The sequence below is a fragment of the Pundamilia nyererei genome, unplaced genomic scaffold (genome assembly GCF_000239375.1).
Source record: "Pundamilia nyererei isolate P.nyererei 1_Seehausen unplaced genomic scaffold, PunNye1.0 scaffold00016, whole genome shotgun sequence".
Lineage (NCBI taxonomy): Eukaryota > Metazoa > Chordata > Actinopteri > Cichliformes > Cichlidae > Pundamilia > Pundamilia nyererei.
Genome location: NW_005187417.1, coordinates 386,339 through 406,230, shown reverse-complemented (window position 1 = coordinate 406,230; position 19,892 = coordinate 386,339). Strand labels below are relative to the sequence as shown.

Below are 19,892 nucleotides of genomic sequence, written 5' to 3'. Positions count from 1 at the left end.
ATTCAGTGAGTGTCCTACAAAATGTATCTTTGGTGAACACGTGAACTAGTGTCCCAAAGACCAACAGCACTGATATTCACAGACTGTAACCCTTCTTTAGTCCTCCAGACAACCGGGGGGCGATGCTGCACTTTGCGACTAACATGTTTAGAGTGACTGAACATACGTTTGACATGAACAATTGCTGTATTTCAACCGGAGACATTTCTTTGTTCCACAATGGAATTGATCATCTCAAACCAGCTCCACCTTGTTCCTCAAATCTTATCTTTTTCACCCACTTCAAGTCCATTTTTAGGTCAGACTTGAACAACTAGCAAAAAAAAGTTACAGTAAGCTTTCAGAGATGAGAATTTGGCAACGACACAAGTCCTTGTGGGTAAATACTGGCCTTTTCTGCGTTAGGGAGAGTAAAGGCTTGGTCAGGAGCAGCAACCAACTGTGGGAGTCTAAAGAGGTTTTTATACAGTCCTGTAAGAAAAAGTTAGTAGAATCCAGATCCAGATGATTCAGACCAGACTTTACAATTTTAATCTCAAGACCCAGAACGTGGAAGGGTATCTTGGGCTTGGGTGATGTGTGTTTCAGTCAAATCATACTGTTTTGTGTAAGACAGAAAAAGATAAACGATGAGAAAAAATGTCGTAGTGAATCACCTCGCTCTGTTATAACAGACAACCTTGAATCCACATGAAAAAAAAAACGTTTTGTTGAAACTTTGGTGGCTGAGGATGTATTTTCCATTTCTCACTTAGGTTTGTGTTGCATTTTCAAACCATATGCACATCCCGTAAATGCGCAAAGTTGGAATACCCAAAGAAAAAGAAAAGACAAAACGGAGTGGCGATAATGAAAAATAAGTGAGGTACAGTCACAGTAACTGAGTTGAAGATAACTCAGCGGAGAAGGATGCTAATAAATATCACAAATAAAAGAAACAGGAGGGATCTTGTAATTTTGTCTTCTTTTTTTGTGATAATCCTTTCCCCCTGTTTCATTAAGTCGAGGCGCTAGGCATTGGGTTTTTTTTAGTTTTGTGTTTGAGGTTGAGGGGTCTAAAGGGGTTTCAGTTTAAACTCCTAAAGACGCCCCTCAACACTGGTCCTGTTCTTGATGCTGTGTGCTGTAGTGTTTATCCTCTTTCGAATTTCCTTTTTCCAATCCCGGTCCCAGTGGATAGTAGCCAAGACCAGTAGAAACCAAACAGACTTAACCCAGCACAAACGGAGATCTGATTCCACAGAGGCATCTTTAAACCCAGATTGACCTGTTGGTGCCTTGAAAGACCAGACAACAGGTGACATCGAGGCTTGAAGAAGGGTTCCAGACTAGGCCGTGATTCAGGGCCGGGCCGGGCTCAGATGTTAGAAGGCGGAGCCTGTTATGGCATTGAGTTGCTGCATCAGCCCTTCTAGACTGGCCATCTGCTCTGACAGGTCATCTTGCTCATAAATCTGAAATATAAAGAAATAAAACAGAGTTTAATAGCTTTATAAAATCATGGACCATTGTGTGTCAAAACTACATACAGTAGATACAGTTTAAAGAAAAGCTATCAAGCTATAATTGTGAACCAACCGATCCACCACTGAGGGTAAGTATGTATGAGGCAGATTCAAACATATGTATTTCAGGCTTGAGGCTACACCAAAGCCCCCCCAGGATCGATCCACTGTATTTTTCTCTCAAACTAGTTCCAAAATAACTAAGGATGGATATCTGCATTGTTGCTCAGGTGCTTGTTAGCACTGACCACAAGCTTGTGTATGAAAGCCGTTCAGTAGTCATGTTGTGACGAGTTCAGATATCAGTTTGATCATACCACCAAATTCTACTGAAATATTTTGTAGACATGTGCTTCTTCGTTGGTAGTGTGACCAAATCATTCCTGGCTTCTGCACTTCATGTTCTCATAAACAAACATCCTAATGATCATCGCCTGCCAACAGACCAGAAAACAGTTAGGCTTTAGTTAATTACCCAAAGATCAAAACTTAACCTCCTACAATCCAAAGCAGCTACCAACCCTACTGAAAGTTAAGCAGCTTTTTACAAAAATGCTGCTTTCCAGTTTCAGCAAACTTGATTTAAAAAATGCTTAATAATGAAGATAGTATTTGGGTGATAAATAATCCTGGACTTTATTTTTTGCTCTGTTACAAATATGTATTTTTTAACAGTATGTCAGTGACTGAGTACACTTCAGTTTGGTGTTAGTTTCTTGCATACATGCAATTTGCATGCAATGTGCTCACAAATGCTTGTAAAAATGGCTGAACTACTCCTGAGCCACACTTTGGTAGCACCAGTGTGATTGTCACTTCAGCTGACAGCACTGTTAGCAGCCGTGGAAGCAAGACATTCTGTGGGGCGTTATGGGTTTTATTACAAAACTATGTCCTGAAAGCACACTCTTCATGGGGAGGCTGAATATGGGCTACAGACTGACAACTCAGCACTAGTTATGTAAAACCCAAACATGTGAAAATCATCCACTTGTCAACCAATTTTCTTGTGGATGTAACCACTTTCTTGAACTGCCAGCCGTATTACGGCTTAATTTAGCTCCAAAATCTAATATTGTAAATCCATCAGTTTACTAAGACAACAAACAAGAGGTCAGCTTATTTGGACCTTTTCTCTGAGAACAGGAATGCTACACATTTAGGCTGTGAAAGGACATAAATCACACCTTTTTCACTGCTGAAAACCATTTCCCCAGCCATACCTTTAAGAGGCTTAATGTGTTTCTTCTGCACTCTTTGATGCATTCATTCATTTTTGTGCGAGTCAACTTGCACAGTGTCGTAAGTGGCTGCAAATACCTAATCTATCACAGTGAACCTCGTGTCTGATTTGGTTTCTGTCAAGAGTTCAGTTATTGTTGCCTGGCAGTGCAGTGCAAACTTTTCAATATGCACTTATAACTGAATAAAATAAAAGGTGACTCCGTGTTGACTGTGATGGATTATCTATCAGCAGCAGGTTTCAAGTCTCTGCAGTCTGACTGATGTGGAACCAATGGCTGCCTGAGGGAGGGAAATCAGAGTAAAAAGTTGGACAGCGATCAACAGGAATTCAAAGTTCACAGGATTTCTAGTTAATGGGCTTAATCAAGAATAAAACCAGCAATAATGAGCTTAGCTAACAGTTCTCCCCCGAGACGACTGCATCAAATGTGTTAGAGTTGTTGCTGTCACTGGTCTGCAAGTGTTTCCAAGGATGCGGCACACTTATAGAGTGAATGGCTTCACTTAAATATCCTGCAAATGTGTGATCACTGTGTAATGGCCTGTTCTGTCCGACTATACAAACTGTCACCTCTCAGTGTGCCAACTTAAGTGCCTTCATCTGTGTGCGTGTGTGACAGTCAAGTGCTCGTCTCTCACAGACACACATTCTCGGCGTGTTATATTGAGCGTGGCCTTCATGCAGAGTTTGTCCTTGCAGCTGAAAAAAAAAATTCAATATTCTCCTCAGTGTGCTGTGGAAAACCGATAAAGGCCCTGTGGAGATATTTCTCCCACTTTAATCGAAAAATGTTGTCAATGTACAAGACCCTCAATTTATATACTTGTAAAGAATTAGTGTTGTACACAGTCAGTCCTTCATTATACGGCAGCGACTCTATATAAATATGACTGCAGAACTCCAGTGCATATGCTTGGCTTTCTGAATTGACCCCCTTAAGCCATATACAAGTAGTCAATGTAATCTTTAGCAAACTGCAGATGGACAACAGATTTCTTTGTCTCCTTCCAGCCCTGTGATGCACACCATTGTTGTGCATTCTGTTCCCCTGACAGGGGAATCATTGACGTTAATATCAGCCTCTGTGTTATAGAGAACTTTAGTTTCTTAGAAACTTTTGGGGTTCCTTTGTGACCTTGCAGATCCTCCTGTGGAGCACAACAATGCTCTTGAAAATCCTTCAGCTGCACACAGTCAGTCTGTCAGTAGACTGCTGGGTTGAAAATCCTCAAGGACGGTTTAAAAATCCTTCACAGCCAAAAAAAACCCCAACAACCACTCTTTTTATTAGGTATTCAAAAATTGTCGTTGCCTGTGCCATCATGCGCTTGTTCACACACATTTTGAAAGATATCAGATCAGGTAATCATCCCCTTAACTGCTAACATGCGATTATACTGTCATCTTCCAATTTACTGTTAATTCTAATTCTGTACAATATTGGAGAAATGACCAGGTCTGCTTAACAGAGGTGGTGTCCATCAACTTTGTGGGCTTGTGTTCGGTCATATTGATGCAGAATCTGAAAGCTTTCTCAAATATTTTTATACAACATTTATTAGATTAATAACACATATGACACACCAAAGCTTCGAAAGCAGCCATATTGTGTGAAAAAATTGTACAATCACTTTAAATCTGCTCATTCTGGGACTAATTAAGGTGAACACTTAAATTTGTGTGTTGACACACACAAAAAAGTGGTTTACTTACAAGCACAATAAAATAATAAAGAAAACTTTGGGTTACACCGTTATTGATAGTAATGCTTTAATATGAGTTATATTTAATATACTAACTTATACTTTTGTGCTCATGTTTTGGTTTAAAAGTCAGATTATTCCCTGATTTCCTCTAACCTCGACCCATCTGCAACCCTGATGATGCTAATCTGGATGTTTGGCACCGTAATGTAAAATATAAACATGACGGCAATGATTTTTTGTAAAATGTAAAATATTAGTCTTTGTGGGCAATATTTAAAAATACAGATTAAGTTAAAAAATATTTTTTAATTATTATTGCTATCCTGTTTTGAGGGGGGAATCAATCCTGCTGGTCTACAGTTAAACATCTCTCATGAGTTTGGTTCAGTTAAAGCTTTTAACCTGAACAGATGGATCATGTGGGGTCAGCTTTCGACTGGTTTTCTGCCTCGGGACAAGTTAACACCCCCTCCAGTCATATATAGATTTTTTATACCGCCCCCATTTAAAACATCAACAGCAGTAAAGAAATATCAACCAGCAGCAGCAGCAGCAGTCTGCAGACCAGTTACCACCTAACTGACAGTCCTGTGACATCAGAATGTCAGAGTTTTCAAAGCATAGAGAATTCGATTTACACTGAAAGCTGGAGTAATGTTTATTTTTTTAATAAACTGAAATAATTTAAGTTATCATTGCGTAATATCTCATATCCTTTATTTTATCTTTCATTAGTTGCATTCTGAGAAGGGGAAAGTTGGTCAAGCAAACATCCCTTGAAAAAACGTTCGATGCCAACGACTGATGCAGTTACATCATACACACTACTGAAATGTAAGTAACTTGTTAGTAAATGTGATTGGATTAGTTTTACTTAAAAGATGCATCATATTCACAGATTTCACTTCTTTACAAATTATTACTGTGTAGTATTAGCTGCAGTGCCAAATGTGTAAAGAATCTTGCTTCTCAGTTAGTGAAGTGAAATGTCATTGTACATTTATTCCTACACAGCTCACAGCTTCCTTTGAGTAGTAAATACATCACAGAGTTACCTAGGCAACTGGAACCTGCAATATCTGCTAGTGACCACCTGTCAGATTAAAAGTAATGCAGGGCAAGTGGATTGCTTCGTGTGTAGACAACCCTTCAGGGAGCTGCTGGGCAACTGGAATACATCCACTGATGGTTCAAGTCCTTGCATGCTTCCTTGTGTTTTTACTGATTTATTTCATCCTGATGGATATTTTTCATTTTGTTTTACATCCTGCATTTTTAGGGTAACTGAAATATTTCAGGAAGAGAATTACATAATCGCTGATTAATCAAGAAATTAGAAAAAAAAAAAACTAATGGACACGCACGAAGAAGTTGCATTGCCAGCAGGGGGAGATAATATATTTAAAGCCCAAAAGTCGGCAGTGAGCAAAAAAACGTATGAAGTACAGTCCAAGGTCCTTAATGGGTGAATGACTGAATGTAGTGTAAAGCGCTTTGGGGTCCTATGGACTAGAAAAGCGCTATACAAATGCAGGCCATTTAATCAGCAGAAACGATTAAGCTAGGCGGCTAATATCCATTTACATATAAATGTGTTAATAATCTCTGTTTAAACACTTTCCTGTGATTATTTCATGTTGATTTGAAGAGTTAAAACAGCGCTGCTATTTGGCCAAACTGAACATCTACTGTATAGGCTCCCTGTATAGCAAAAATATTTGGGATATTTTTCAGATACAGAAAGTCTGTCCCCATCGAGATGCCTCAAAGAGATCTGAAAAAGTACTTCCACAATTCTAAAATCGTATCCTTCCATTTAGTAACAAAAATTATGCTATATCACGGATTTTGCTGTACTGACTGTGCCAAGCTTGGCAACCTTCGTCTTCATAATGGCATTTAATAACTATGACAAGCTTGATCCAAGTAGAAGGACCCTCCAGGACGGAAAAGGAAAGATCAAGCCCAGTTCTGTTGATCAAATTTACTCAATATGCAAAATATGTCTCTTGTTGTTCAACTCAGACAATAAATTGGTGTCTAAAACTGTTTTTAATGATTTGAAAAACATGATAAACTGTTCTTTCAAATTATACTGAATGCAGCATGCCAATAATGCTAATTACGAGCCCAATCAATGAATACTTTAGGATACTTTTAGTTTATTCATGCATTGTTTTAGTTTCTCCAGATAATTTGGGAGATATCCAATGCTACTTCACCTTGTAATACTCTTGGCTTCTACCAGGCCCATTTTTCTATTGTCTATTGTTCTACATTGTCCTTTATATGCACTTTGGCATGTATGTCTGCCAGTATAATTTAATCTAGTGGCTCATGTAGCTTCCCCTGAAGACAATTTTCCATCTAATTTAAAACACATTTTGGTTAAAATTAGCATTTAAATTATGTTTTTTTTGTAAAAACAGGCTTAAAAAACCTCCTTCACCAGGTTCTGTTCATTTTTAATCTCTCCTTCATAGCTGTTGAGCAGGTGACATAAATCTCTCTTGCTCGCTCTAGACATAAAGACCTGTTGTGGATTCACATTAAGGAAAAGGAAGGACACACTGCACTTGTAAGGTTGTCTTTTGTCAGTGTAACACATGGGGAGTGTGACCTTGTGGCCTTCCACTTTTATTTCAAATGAGAAAAGCTCATCTCAGAACTCCACACTGCTGTAGATTGCCCACTTCACACATGGGCAGAAAATTCTTCTATATAAATCACAAGCGGGTGTAAAAAAATCCTTAAAAAACCCAGTGACCTTTTGATCTCATTTGTTGACCTGTAACAGCAGTTTCAACGAGTCAGTAAATGCTTCATCGATGGGATAAAACACCCATCGATACTCTATGTTTCCCTCTGATATCCTGTTGACCTTGAATGAAACTCCTCTGTGCTCTGTCAGGGATTCATCCCGACACAGCAGAGCAAGCAGAGCACATGCAAACCTTGTTTCACACTAACTTAGATAAATGTGGTTACGTGTCTCCATCTGTCCAAGTATCCCACTCTTTCTTTCCTACAAGTTAGCAATGAAATGCGTAACGCGTTAAATGTCTCATAGTTCTGAGCGACTTGGAGGAGACATAAAGATGCAAAGAGGCGTGGTGCCATTTAACAGAGCTGAATACAAAGGGACTGATCGACAGACTTTCTGCTGCATTGAACAAATGCCAGAAATACTGAATAAGCTGTTAGTAAGAAAATGTGGGTCTGAGTGGTATCACCTCTTTGTTGACTTATTTTCTCTCCCCACAGGACATTAAATAGTTCACTCAACAGTCAGAAGCAAATCAAGAAGTTTTCTTTTAATCATTTTGCACCTTCACCATCAGCTTTCATGCCCATTGTGGCATCTGTAAAGCAAGATGCATTGCATTATAGTGAATTGGGAGTGATTATGAACAGATTGTGAAGGACAAATTCAAAAAGCCTGGACTGCATATACTTATTTTCGCATTGAGATTAGATGCTACTAAATGTTTACGCCCAATAACTGCCTGGTGAGGTTGTTCTGTGGCCAGCTGGATGAGCAAAGTGTCAAAACATGAGCTATTTAGGATGAAGAGATGCTTTAATAATAATAATGGGTGAATGGGTTAAATGCAGAGGAGTAATTTCCCTACGGGGACTAACACATACACATAATACAACAACAACAACAACAACAACAACAACAACAACAACAATAATAACAATAATAATAATAATAATAATAATAATACATTTTATTTATAAAGCGCCTTTCAAGACACCCAAGGACACTGTACAATAGATAAAAACACATAATATAACAATGACACTATGAAGAACAATAAAACAAAAGCACAGGATATAATTAACAAACAGTGAATATACTGATTTGAACTGATGGGTTTTGAGTTGAGATTTAAACTGGGGGAGAGAACCAATGTTTCTTATATCTGGTGGTAGAGCGCCACAGCCTGGGAGCAGAGCAGCTAAAAGCTCTGCTTCCTGTGGTGGTGAGGCCAAAATAAGGCACAACAAGCTGGACAGAAGAAGATCGAAGTGAGCGGGCAGGAAAGGTAGTGCTTAACAGGTCAGAAAGGTAAGGAGGTGCGAGGTTATGAATGGCCTTGAAGGTGAGCAGAAGAAGTGAAGTTCCTGAAGAACAGGGGTGATGTGCTGGTAGGACGGGGTTCTGGTGATAATGCGAGCAGCAGAGTTGTGAACCAGTTGAAGCTTATGGAGGGATTTTTGGGGGAGACCATGCAAAAGAGAATTGCAGTAGCCAATACGGGAGGTAACAAGACCGTGGACAAGAATGGACGTGGACTGTGTGGAAAGAGAAGGACGTAATCTGTTAATGTTGCGTAGATGGAAATAGGCAGAACGGGTGAGATTACTGATGTGAGACTTGTAGGAAAATGAACTGTCTAATGTGACACCAAGGCTCTTAACCTGAGAAGAAGGCAAAACTGTGGAGTTATCGATGATGCGTGAGAAATGGTTCGCCCTGTAGGCATAGGGTCAAGATGACATGTTACCAGAGATAATGAAATTACATGAGCTAATATTTCTCTTTTCTCTGTTTAAACACTGGATATCGTTTCTGTCCCCTATTTTGAATAAAATATGTGTTTATAGCATTTGCAAATCATTTTCATTTCATGGATAAAAAGTCCACAATAACATGCTGGGCAGGTGTTAGAAGGTAAAAATGTGTTGGGAATATTTAAGGCCAGGTGGTAGCCTGGGAAAGTGCTACTTTCTGTAGATCTTGATTTGTCTACTTCTTTCTATCATTTTTTTTATATGAATAGAAGCAGAGATGCTCAAACAGGAAGAAGTGGGGATAAGATGTCACTTCAGTGAGTTGATAGTAATGTATATGTTCAGTAAGCGTTTCCGACTTTCAGAAAGTCTAAAATTCCGAACTCTACACTCAGAGTGAATAAAACTCGAAGAATAAGGAGTCTGAGGATGTCTTTGATGGTTGAGGTTAGAGGCCACTTGGTTCATTTTGATGTCCATGGACCATCTGCGGCCTGCTGTCCAGATCACACTGAGGCCAGCACAGACACTCATACAAAGGTACAAAGAGTCCTGTTCCTGTCACTTCAACAAACATTTCACTGAATTCCATTTAGTTCCTGGAGACAAATTTGAGGAAATACCAACATGAAGTGTCTTAGTACGGTGTTTTCATCCTAATATCCTGGGGTACGCTGGAATTCTTAGCCTTTAGTTTTTTCTGTGGTTTCTCTTGCACTGACAGGCACCCAGCAGAGAAGCACTGCTGTGAACGGGGTTTTTTCAGGGAGGTCAAAATCAGTTCTAGCACTAGAAAAGCTTAAATATGCCTTGATTCTCCTAGTCCTGGCACTTTTTTTCCTAAAGATTCCCCTCATGTTAAGTTTTGATGATGATCTTGGAGGAAAACTCTAACAAGTTGATTTAAAATATCCTATAGGTGTTTCATTTGGATTGCAATCCAGTGATAATGAAGGTCACAGCACCTGCATCAAATGATTCAGTAAGCCCAGGTGTTTTATGCATAGAAGCGTTGTCATCCTGTAACAGGGCATCTTCATCATCTTCATCATCATCAAAGCTTGGTACAGATTTGCAGTGATCTTTGCCTCTAAGGAAATAATAATATAACCCAAATTATGACAGCAAAGTTGTTAATACTTTTGAAAAGACAATATCAGAATCAGATATCAGAATGAATATATAAAAAGAAAAACAGAATATTTGTTTTAGATCCAGTTCTCAGGAATGGGAAGTCGAAATTCAATTTTCATATTTTTCCAGATATAGTAATTATCTTGTTAGTATCTTACACATTATGGGTATATACAAAAAGCCTGGCAATAGGTCTGGCAATCCAGAAGGTCAGTCTCATGGCTGATGGCTCAGCTGATTTTAATTGGTAAATCACAAACACTATTTAAGCTGCTTCTGGCTACCATTGTTGCTTTTAGTACAAGCCACTTTTCCCCTTCTTGCTGATTCTGATTTAATACAATGTCTCTTTTCATTGATGCCCGCTTGGTGCTGCTCTGCCTGCCTCAGGATTTAAATATACACACATGGAAGGCTGGAGAGTTGCTCGAACAGAGCCATACAGCCACACATCTATGTCACTGTAGAAGAAACAACACACTGCTGAAAATACCTTAAAACCAAATTATGTATAGCTGATTTAAAGAATGATGCAGGCTTATTTTTCTAGGAGTTGTGTTTTCAATAGAAAAATGTGCTTGAGGCCAAAAACATTATAGAAGTCCAATTTAATTCTGCTCCCCTTCTTTCTATGATAGTTTGCAGGTATAACAATATAATAAAAGCACCATTGTGCTGTACTGACATTAGTCACTCACCCTGTGTCACAGTCTATTAACTAGCTGTGTATGTGTGTGTGTGTGTGTGTGTGTGTGTGTGTGTGTGTGTGTATGTGTGAAAAAATTTGATGGATAGGCCAGGGGGCTGATGGGAAAAGACTAGATCAATTACAGAGATAGAGCAGCAGATGAAGGGACAGACCTGCTGACCTTTAAGACCTCTCCCTCCCTCTCTCTATCCCACCCTCCCTTCCTCCCATACTTCCAATTCATTTTCTCCACTCGTCCTTATCAGCTTCTCTGCTGATTTGCTCTCATCTTTATCATCCAGTCTTTATTTCCTTTCCTCTATAACCTCCCAACTTCTCTCCTTTTCTCTGTCCTGCTTCTCCCTTCCCTTATTACAGCATCCCTCTCCCGTTGTTGTCGTGGTAACCATCTCTTTCCCCTGTCCCCCTCTCTTCCACATATTGTCCTCTTTTCTCCTGGTCTTCTAATCTTTCCTTCATTTTACCTCCCTCACCTGTCTCTCCTCTCTTCTCCTCTTTTCTTCCTCTGGCCTCTCTCCTCTTTTCCTGTTGCTGTGGAAACCCCCCCTCCCCATTCCTGTCCTATTGTCTTTGAGTCACATATGAATATTTAACAAGTCCCGACGTCCAACGTCTCTCCACATCATCTCTTGTCATTTATCTTTCTGCTTCTCCTCTTCCCTTCCTTCCTTCACTCTTCTCCTCTCCATCAGCCTCCCCATCTGTCACCATGCTTACTCCCGAGTCTCTCTCTATAACTTCTCCTTCATCTACCTCTCCTTTCTCATCCTGTACTGTGATTTTAGTCATCTTCTTTCTCCTTTTCCTCCTTTGTGCCCTCCTTCAACCCCATTTTCTCTTCCAAGTCCACCTTCTCCTTGCTGTTCTGTTTACTCAATTTTAATTTCTCTTCCTCCCTGTCACCCCTTTATCTCTTATTACTCCCTCTTTCTCTGACAATTATCCTTTCCTCATTCGAATGCCTCCACCATTGTATTTTTCATTTCATGCCCTTTAAGCCTTTCTTTGCCCCTTCTTTCACTTTCCTAATATATCCTCCATCTAACTTCCTTCACCCTCTTTCTTCCTTTACCACCTCAACCTCACCATAAACCCCTGCTCGCTTTTATATTCTTCTATTTTCTCCTCTATTTTCTGTTATTACACCCATTTCTCACCAAGGCTCTCTCTTTCCTTTTCCCCTGCTCTTCTTCTTTTCCCCTTCCATTTCTCTCCCCCCCCCCCCCCCCCCCCCCCCCCCCCCCACTCCCCCCACTCGTCAGTTTCACTCACTAATGAACACTGTTTTATTCCACAGCTGAAAGGCCACCGACACGCTGGAGGGAAGGAAACAGGTGTAGTGACAAATCTCCACCTGTGTGAGAATGTCTGTTTATTCCAACCTCTGTGAACCTTACGTTCTATTTTTCTTTCTGTGTGCCTTGGTTTTACAACACGTTTCTGGTTATCTGAAGATTTGCAAGACCCCCCCACCCCCCTTTATTTTAAAATGATGAACAATAAACAAAGCTCATTTTTACAGTTTTTGAGGTGAGTTTCTTTCGTAAACAACGCTACGTCCAGATGAACAGATTCAACTTTTGGAGATTTACTTTCCTGGATGATTGAGAATGCATCAAGAAGTTTCTTTCGTAATTGACTCATCAAATCAGATCATCTAATCATTGAGTAGTCAAATCAGAAGTTAATTAGAATAAGCTTGTTTGCACCTTCCAGTATGAATGGCATTCCCATATTAAACACACACTTGATGGAGGACAGTAACTGACTTTTGAATCAAGCTGCAATTTTCAGGCCTAAAAAAAGCCAGTGCAGAAATGTTAAGAACTGCAGTTCCACTATAGGCCACACCACAGACTTCCATGGTAAACCATGAAACTTTAAAGATTCACAGCTTTGGTTTCTATGGATAGTTGCCTCCTTCACATCTGCAGAATGGGTGACTCTATTGCTCATAACTACTTCTATTCAACTGTATTTGTTGTTGTGGTGTCTATTGGATTAGAACTATCTCAGAAACATGTTTTGTTGTTTGCTACATACCATCCTGTAGCTTGCTTTTTGTTTTCAGGTTGCTGCTGGTTGTGTAATTGTGTGGGGGATATTTTGGGTTGAGTATTCTTGCTGACCATGTCCATGCCTTTAAGACCTCTTTTCAGCAGAATAATGGAGCATGCCATCAAGTTAAAAAAAACCCAAATAATGCTTTCTTGAACATGACCATGAGTTAACTGAAGTCAAATGCTCTCAGGAGTCACCAGATCAGATGTGGTGACGCTATCATGTCGGTGTGGACCAATATCAGATCTGAAGGCAACAGAGAACACCAGCAACCACCTTTTTTATGTCTAATAAAGCAAAGCACAACTACACAAGTTGTGCTTTACCACAAATTATCATTCATATGTTGTACTCTATAATTTCCTATTTTAGGAATTAATTTATTATTGAATGTGTATCTTTCATCAGTGCATTTTAATTAAGTGTTATTGTGCCGTATCAAGAGAAAATAAGAAGCTTGGATGAATACATAATTAATTACATGAATATAGCAGTTAAGGTTAAGATAATAGAAACACTTTAAATGAAATCAATTAAATTAAATGTGATCATCTGACTCAAACTTTTATTGTTGTTACATTGAAGGCGTGTCCTTTTTTTCAGTGCTAATTGTGCTAACTATTACTTACTCATCACATTTCACTGATTAATTTTAAGGGATTCTGTCACCGTTTTACTATGTGAACTTTATATAATTATTTGTCACTCTGTGAACATTACTGACACTTCCTGTCTGCAATAGTTAAGAAACACACTCAGGACACAATAACCCTGCACAAACCTCCCGTTATTTGAAGAAGACGCTGTGATGTCAGTGTGGACCAGAAGATAGGCAACAGAGAACCTCTGCAAGCACATTTTTATTACGTCTACTATAGCAAGACGCCATGCGGCTGCTGTTCTATAGGAGAAATAGTGCAAGTTTACATATGTGCTTAGTTTATTTAATCTTACTGTTACTGTCTTACTGTTCATTTTAACGGCACATTATATTGGCTGTTGATGCACTCTGAGAAGGTTGAAGATCTCCACAAAAGCAAGAAATTACGCTAAATTTTTGTGGTTACAAACTGCTAAAAATGACGCTGCTGTACTGTGTAGACTATTAACTTGCTATGAAGCTATTTCACTGCAGTTTTAATGTCATTTTAGGAGTTCTAGCGAAATCCCCATAAACAGTTTCAGCATCTCCTCATCGACGTACCCTGAATTCAGTTTCTTTCCTAAACTATGTGAAGATATCAGCTCTATTGCAATTTACAGTCTCTGTAATGATAATATTGATGACACATTGTACTTGTTGTCATAAATGTGCTTTTCTCCACAATGAAACATCAGAATCACTTTTATTGTAAACAAACGAGGAATTTGTTGTTGTGCCATATAGGGCAAAAAACAGTGGCGCAGAAATATAAAAAATAGATACACACAAAAGGGGTTTATGCCAACTACTGACAGATACAGAATACAAATGAGAAAATAAGAAATATGTAGCGATTGTGAGCGGAGGGGTGGAGTGTAAAATATAGGTAGGACATGATGTGCAAAGTGCATATCAGTACATATCAGTCACACCTACTTCACATGCTGAAGCACCGAAGCGGTCGGCGCTCTGCTCACTCAGCTCATCTGAGAGCTTTGCTGCCACTCACTGCTGATGCTGTGCACGTAGCATTTCAAAAACTACCTCTGCAAACATCCACCTGTAGGCTCTGAGTCAACATTCCCCTAGGGGGGGGAAGTTATTATCATCGCTCCCGATTCTCTGCTCACTCCCTGCTGAGGTATGTATTTCCTCATGGAGCCTAGATGCCAAATATCAAATCCATACTACTTTTACTGCAGCTGCCGCTACTATATACCACATTACTATACTGAAACTACAGCTCATTTAAAATAACTGGCTTGTAATATTTAATCTTTCAAAGAAGTTACTTCAGTCAATTTCAAACAAATCACTACCACAGAAACAATAAAATATTACTTGAAGTAGTATAGGAGAAACTGGCACCTGAATCTGGCATTACACTGTTAAAAAGTTGCTGTAAAATTCCAGGTTGCTAGGTTTGATAGCTTTTAACTATTACTTTACACTGAACTTCCTCTAATCTACAACAACAGTAAAATAACAATACTGTTCTGTAAAAAATATGAGCTTTGCAGTATAATATTGTTAAATATAAGGATACACCTCGGAAAAAAAGATTTGAAGCGCAGATATAACTTATAATATTTTAAATGTATTCTTCAAAAGTGCAGGTTTTCATGGAGTATTTTTAGCACAATATTTTAGCAGTTTACATTAACTTTTAGCCACTCCTAGGCCTCTTTTTTTCATGAGGGGGTTGTGTATCCATCTTTTCTCAAAGGTTCCTCCAAAGGTTATTTAGGAACAGTAAGGACCAAAATCAGTAATTCAAAGAAACCTCTAAGAGGATTTTTCAGTAGATGACCTCAAACAGTTCTGAGCAGCAGAACACCAGTTAATACAACCAATTGCTGGGGTAACTATTTGTGATTCATGGTTTCTATAACAACACATAGAACACACAGCTGTCTAAACAGTTTTAAATCAATGCTGCAACTGAATTTAACATAAAGACAAAGACATTCATTGTTTCTATGACTAAAGGCCCACAGAAACAATGTGTAACAAGGACACTCGCCTCTGTGATGTTGGTGTAGTGCAAAACATCAATCAGCAACGCCCGCTACAACATGTTCACAATGCAGACTTACGTTGGCAGCTGAATCCTCCGCGGGTTTTGTTCCTCCCTCTTCTGGTAAGTCCGGCGCCGTGGGCACTGAGACAGGCAGCAGGGGAGAGCGAGCCTTACCGGCCTGACCCAGAGAGGCCGTCTTCACCTGGGGCTTCGGGAGGCTCGCACCTGGAGACACAGATGAAGTTTTTTTTCAACAAGTGTTTGCTCCTGGGATTTGGGGTTGTTTTTTTTTTTTTTCAACTTTTACTTGCTGACATCAAATTTGAAAATGTTTTTCGTGTAGTGTCCACTTTTTTAAGTTATGATGTTCCAACAACAACTAGGATGACTGAACTGAACCTAATGAATGCTGTGCTTGTCGATGTCGTACTGAAAGCGCATCAGCTAATGAGTGCTAGAATGTCACTGTATACAGCCTGTTTTACATTCTCATTTTAAGTTGTTTTCCACCAAATGTGGGTGATGTCAGCGATGAGGATGGGGGAAGGTTTTTATCAAGATATAGAGGGAAAATCCATCTGTTTGGAAAAAACTATATCAGGGAAAGTATAATCCGGGCAGGATGGGTGACAACTGCTGGTTCTTGCAAACAGAGATGGATATGCACGCTGACCTTGTTGATTTGTCATCTGGTTTGTTTTCAGAAGAAACCCATTTCAACAGTGTTGATGGGAAACACTGAATGAAACATAAAAATCTTTGTATTATATTCTTTGACTTGCTACTAGGAATCGACCACAAAGAAACAAAACAAATAACTGCAGACAAAAAACAAAGATTGAAACAAGACGACAAGAAAAAAAAGAAAGGACCTCAACAGTTACCTTTGTATTGCCGACTGCTGGCCAGGTATTGCATCACTTTAGAGTTTCTCTAAAATGGATGAGTACTTGCATGGTACTTTTTCTTGTTGGACACTCAACGCACTTTTATCTACAAACCACACTCATCTGTTCACACACACATCCATAGTACTTTATTATGTGTGTGTAGTATGAGTGCTCACACACAGTGTTGGGGAGTAACGGAATACATGTACCGCCGTTACGTATTTAAAATACAAAATATGAGTAACTGTATTCCGTTACAGTTACCGTTTAAAAAGGTGGTATTTAGAATACAGTTACTTTGCTGAAATAAATGGATTACACGGCGGTATTTCAATACTTGAAATGTGCAATTCACTTGTATTTTTATTTTTTATTCCTATTTATTCTATTTATCCCCTTCGTATATTTTATTTATATTGTCTCTGTATTTATATATATGTGTGTGTAATATTCTGTAACTCTGTAACTTCTGTCGGTGCTGTGCTTTTTTGGAAATCGAATTTCCCAGAGGAACCCACCCGAGGGATTAATAAAGTTCTATCTATCTATCTATCTATCTATCTATTTTCCTGTTTCATATTGTGGCGGGTCAGGCCTGTTTGGGTTTTGTTTGCTACGTTCTGTTGTTCCAGGTGGCAGCGTTACGGTTGCCATGGTTACAGGGCGACGCTCGCTCTCTCTCTGCGACTGTGTGTTTCCTGGGTGAGAGAGGCCTTTTTGTTGTTGTTGTGCTAAGCTAACAGGCAGAATGCTACCGGTATAGCTCTAAAGAATGTAGCATCATAGGCAGTGCAGTCCGTGTTGCAGGGAGAATGGACTGCCATACACGTTATGTGTCTGTGAGCGCGAGGAGGGAGAAAGAAAGGAAAAGTACGAGCTGTCATCGAGCAAAAACGGGAGCTGGAAGCATGTAAATATAATAATATTTATTATTATAAATAAATATGTCGGGCTACGTGTCGGGAGCACGTATTAGTCAGAGGTCCCTTTACTACGGTTCGGAGCCGCGGACCTTCAGTAACAGTAATAAATCACAGCAATAGTACATTCATGTAGTTGTAAACAGCATGATAATATATTAGGTAATCCAAGTACCGTATTTCCCGGACTACAAAGCGCACCTGAATATTAGCCGCACAAGCTAAAATCAGGGGAAAATCCTGTTTTGTACATACATTAGCCGCACCTGACCAAAAGCCGCAGGTGTTTCAATGTTGACTTATCATATGTAAGAGAATATGCGCAAAGGGAATTGTCAGGAAAGAGATGGCTGTTTGGAGACACACCCCTTTTATTAATATTTTGAAAAACAAGTTATGGGTACATATTTGCATAACTTTTTAGGTATATGTACAATAGCGGTAATTACAAGTACGAAACATGTACTGTGCTTCATAAATGAGTAACAAATGTAGTACATAACAATAACCTGCAGCACACCAGAAAAATAGATTCGGACTACCTTTTAGGCTCAGGTGCAGTGACACGGCTTTAACAAGAAGAAAAGTCAGTCATTCACCACCATCTTTCTCTTCTTCCTGCACACTGAAACCACCAAAGTCCTCTCCTCCAGTGTCGGATACGAACAGGCTCAGGATGGCTACGTCATCCACTCTCCGCTTCTTTCCTTTGTTGTCACTTTCAAAACCAAAGAAATCCTCGTTGTCAGTGTCGGAGTTGAACACCCTCTGAAGGGCCGTGGCGATGTCCTCCTCTCCATAATGCAGCAGTCCAGCCCTTTGAAATCCGTTGGTGATCATGGATGTTTTCACACTTTTCCACGCTGTCAGATTCCACCGGTGGAGTTGAGCATAACTTGCTTTTCGCAAGTTTATCGCCGCTCGTCATCCACGACTCCCGCTGAACGCGTAGCGTTAATTTGAAGTTTGTTTTTCGCGCTACTTGTACGGCACTATGTTGCCTGGCGGATGGACACGTGACCAACATACCACTCTTGAACCCCGATCCTGTGTGTCTGATCACATGCCCTTCTGCCAGGCAACGTAGTGCCGTACAACAGCGGAACAAACAAAACAAATCGTCTTACAATATGACAAAAATCATGGACAATCCATAGAAAAGCCGCACCTGACTAAAAGCCGCAGGGTTCAAAGCTTGTGCAAAAAGTAGCGGCTTGTAGCCTGACAATTACGGTATTCAGAATATGTTACTCTCATTGAGTAACGTAACGGAATACGTTACAGAATACATTTTGGGGCATGTATTCTGTATTCTGTAATGGAATACATTTTAAAAGTAACCTTCCCAACACTGCTCACACAGAATAAAATGATTCCACACTGATGGATGCAGTGAAGGCACATTCGGGTTCAATATCTCACCCAAGGACACTTCAACATGACTGCCAACTTTCCAATTACTGGCCTTCCCCTTCTTCCTCCTAAGCTACAGCTGCCTAAAAATATTAGAGGCATTTATGCAAATGGAAAAATGGCTCGGAAGTTATTGACTTCCAGGGGATATCCCAAGTGGGTACTTATCCTCTGGTAGTACCTAGAACTGCTAACTGGGCAGGCCACTAGGGGGTACTACAGACTTCAAAAGTATTAGTCAAAGCAATTAAAGGTTCTAATGCTCTTTCTCCTCTTTTGGCTATAAGTCTGGTTGCCTGAGGCTCTGTGGCCTGCAGTTACTATTGAGCTGTTCCACAAAGTGAAATTTTATTAATAGATAATCAGGCCAGGCCTTGTTTTGCAGAATGGCTTGTTTCCTGAAAATTGCTTTTTAATACTGACCTCCATGTAGTCTGTAGTTTGACCTGATAACACAGAGCTCCTATTGATTGCTCTAAATGACAAATTCATATGTAACTAAGTGAGCCATCAGACTGCAAACAGATTTAGAGTCTGAGCCATTCACTCATCTGCATGAAAATCCATCCACCCATTCATCTAACACTTTCCAATTCGTATAGTCCATCGCTCTTAGTCAATAAAAATGAAATGTAAACATAGAAATACTTGGAATGGACCACAAAGTCAACTAACAAGGAAAGAAAGCAACTAGGAACAAAATAAAACTGGCCTTCAAGCAGAAGACAAACTAATGAATAAAAGACAAAATATATAAATAAATACATGTAATTGCTGTCTCCACAATACAAACAGGAAATTGAAAGATCTCCCCATACGCACTACAAAGCGAAGGTGATGAAAAGAAAAAAACTGGAGACCAAAGACATTTTTTTCCTCATCCCTGAGTCCCTGAATAGCCTCCTCATATCTGAAGACGTCCTGAGGCTTCTTCCACCCACAGCCCCCTCCTCCATTCTCTGCCCTGCACTACTTCACTTCACTTGATCGATACATCTATTCTGCTCCCTGAGAAACAAAACACCTGGAACATCTTTGATAGGAGTGGATTACACCGGAGACTGCCAAGTTTTAAACTACTTTAAACATTAACGGTGTAGAAAACTTCACGTTATACTGTGTAC

The 19,892-nt window shown here is 39.6% G+C and overlaps 1 protein-coding gene across 1 annotated transcript in view; it reads right to left on the bottom strand.

Annotated features, from left to right (window-relative positions):
• Window positions 1–297: 297 nt before the first annotated feature.
• dcc (DCC netrin 1 receptor) overlaps window positions 298–19,892 on the bottom strand; it is a 339,139-nt gene continuing 319,544 nt past the window's right edge. Inside the window, exons 28-29 of the mRNA XM_005725637.1 lie at window positions 15,622–15,770; window positions 298–1,454 (exon numbers count right to left, since the gene is read on the bottom strand). Of these exons, the coding sequence (XP_005725694.1) occupies window positions 1,365–1,454; window positions 15,622–15,770 (239 nt within the window). The 3' untranslated portion in view covers window positions 298–1,364. The remainder of the gene's footprint in view (window positions 1,455–15,621; window positions 15,771–19,892) is intronic.